General features: G+C 55.3%; 1 protein-coding gene across 1 annotated transcript; it reads left to right on the top strand.

The window, feature by feature from the left end:
- Positions 1-20: 20 nt before the first annotated feature.
- On the top strand, positions 21-618 carry Tps1 (Trehalose-6-phosphate synthase 1; the record flags this gene model as incomplete). Its single annotated transcript, XM_003738623.3, is given in 2 exon segments — positions 21-89; positions 91-618. Coding segments are annotated over 2 exon segments (597 nt in total), but the record flags the coding sequence as incomplete, so codon positions are not given.
- Positions 619-933: the final 315 nt, after the last annotated feature.

Below are 933 nucleotides of genomic sequence, written 5' to 3'. Positions count from 1 at the left end.
TTATGGACAGCCTTCGGTGACGAAAGCTGGTCATAGGTGTTGATCGCCTCGATTATTCAAAAGGTATCCCCGAGCGCATCAAAGGGTTTGAAAAAACTGATCCGTCGCTATCCGGAGCACGAGGCGAAAGTTGTCATGCTGCAAATTGCCCCGGTTTCCCGCGCTGGAGTGGACGCGTATCAACATCTGAGGCGGGAAGTGGACGAGTTGAGTGGGCATGTTAACGCTACCTTCGGCACATTTGACTGGACGCCTGTACGTTTTCTGACTCAATCGGTTCCCCGGCACGTTCTGGCCGGATTTCATCGCCGGGCAGATATCGCGCTTGTCACGCCTTTAAGGGACGGAATGAACCTCGTCGCAAAGGAATACGTTGCCGCTCAAGATGAAAACGACCCCGGTATTCTGATCCTTTCCACACTTGCGGGTGCCGCACCTGAACTTAAGGCGGCGCTTCAGGTTAATCCTTATGACCCGGATCAGATTGCGGAGGCGCTTCATCTTGCGTTGACGATGTCTAAGGATGTAAGGAAAAAGAGATGGCGTTTCCTGAACGTGGAGGTGCAGCGCAATACAGCGTCTCGCTGGGCTGCAGAGTTCCTTGCGGCGCTCCGGAAAGTGAGTTGACATGATCTCCATCCGTGCCTGTGGGGCGTTTCTCGTCGTTATGAGTGTTTGTGCGCTCGGAGCGGCCCTTTTTGCTGAGCGGGCTTTCGGCCTTCCGCCCTGCGAAATGTGCCTGCTTGAGCGCGTTCCGTGGCGCATCATATTCTGTCTTGGCCTCTTTAGCCTGTTTTTCGGGGGGCGCTTGGGGGTGGTTGCGCATGGTGGTGCGCTCATTGCAGCCTTGTGCGGTATTGTGCTTTCCGTGATCCATGTAGGCGTTGAGTTCAAATGGTGGGAAAGCCCTTTCCCGGCATGTCGTGCCCCGGT

This window comes from Galendromus occidentalis, unplaced genomic scaffold (assembly GCF_000255335.2).
Source record: "Galendromus occidentalis unplaced genomic scaffold, Mocc_1.1 scf7180000076193, whole genome shotgun sequence".
In the NCBI taxonomy this organism is placed as follows: Eukaryota; Metazoa; Arthropoda; class Arachnida; order Mesostigmata; family Phytoseiidae; genus Galendromus; species Galendromus occidentalis.
Note: the sequence above shows the minus strand (reverse complement) of the source record. Positions and strands in the feature narration are given on the sequence as shown.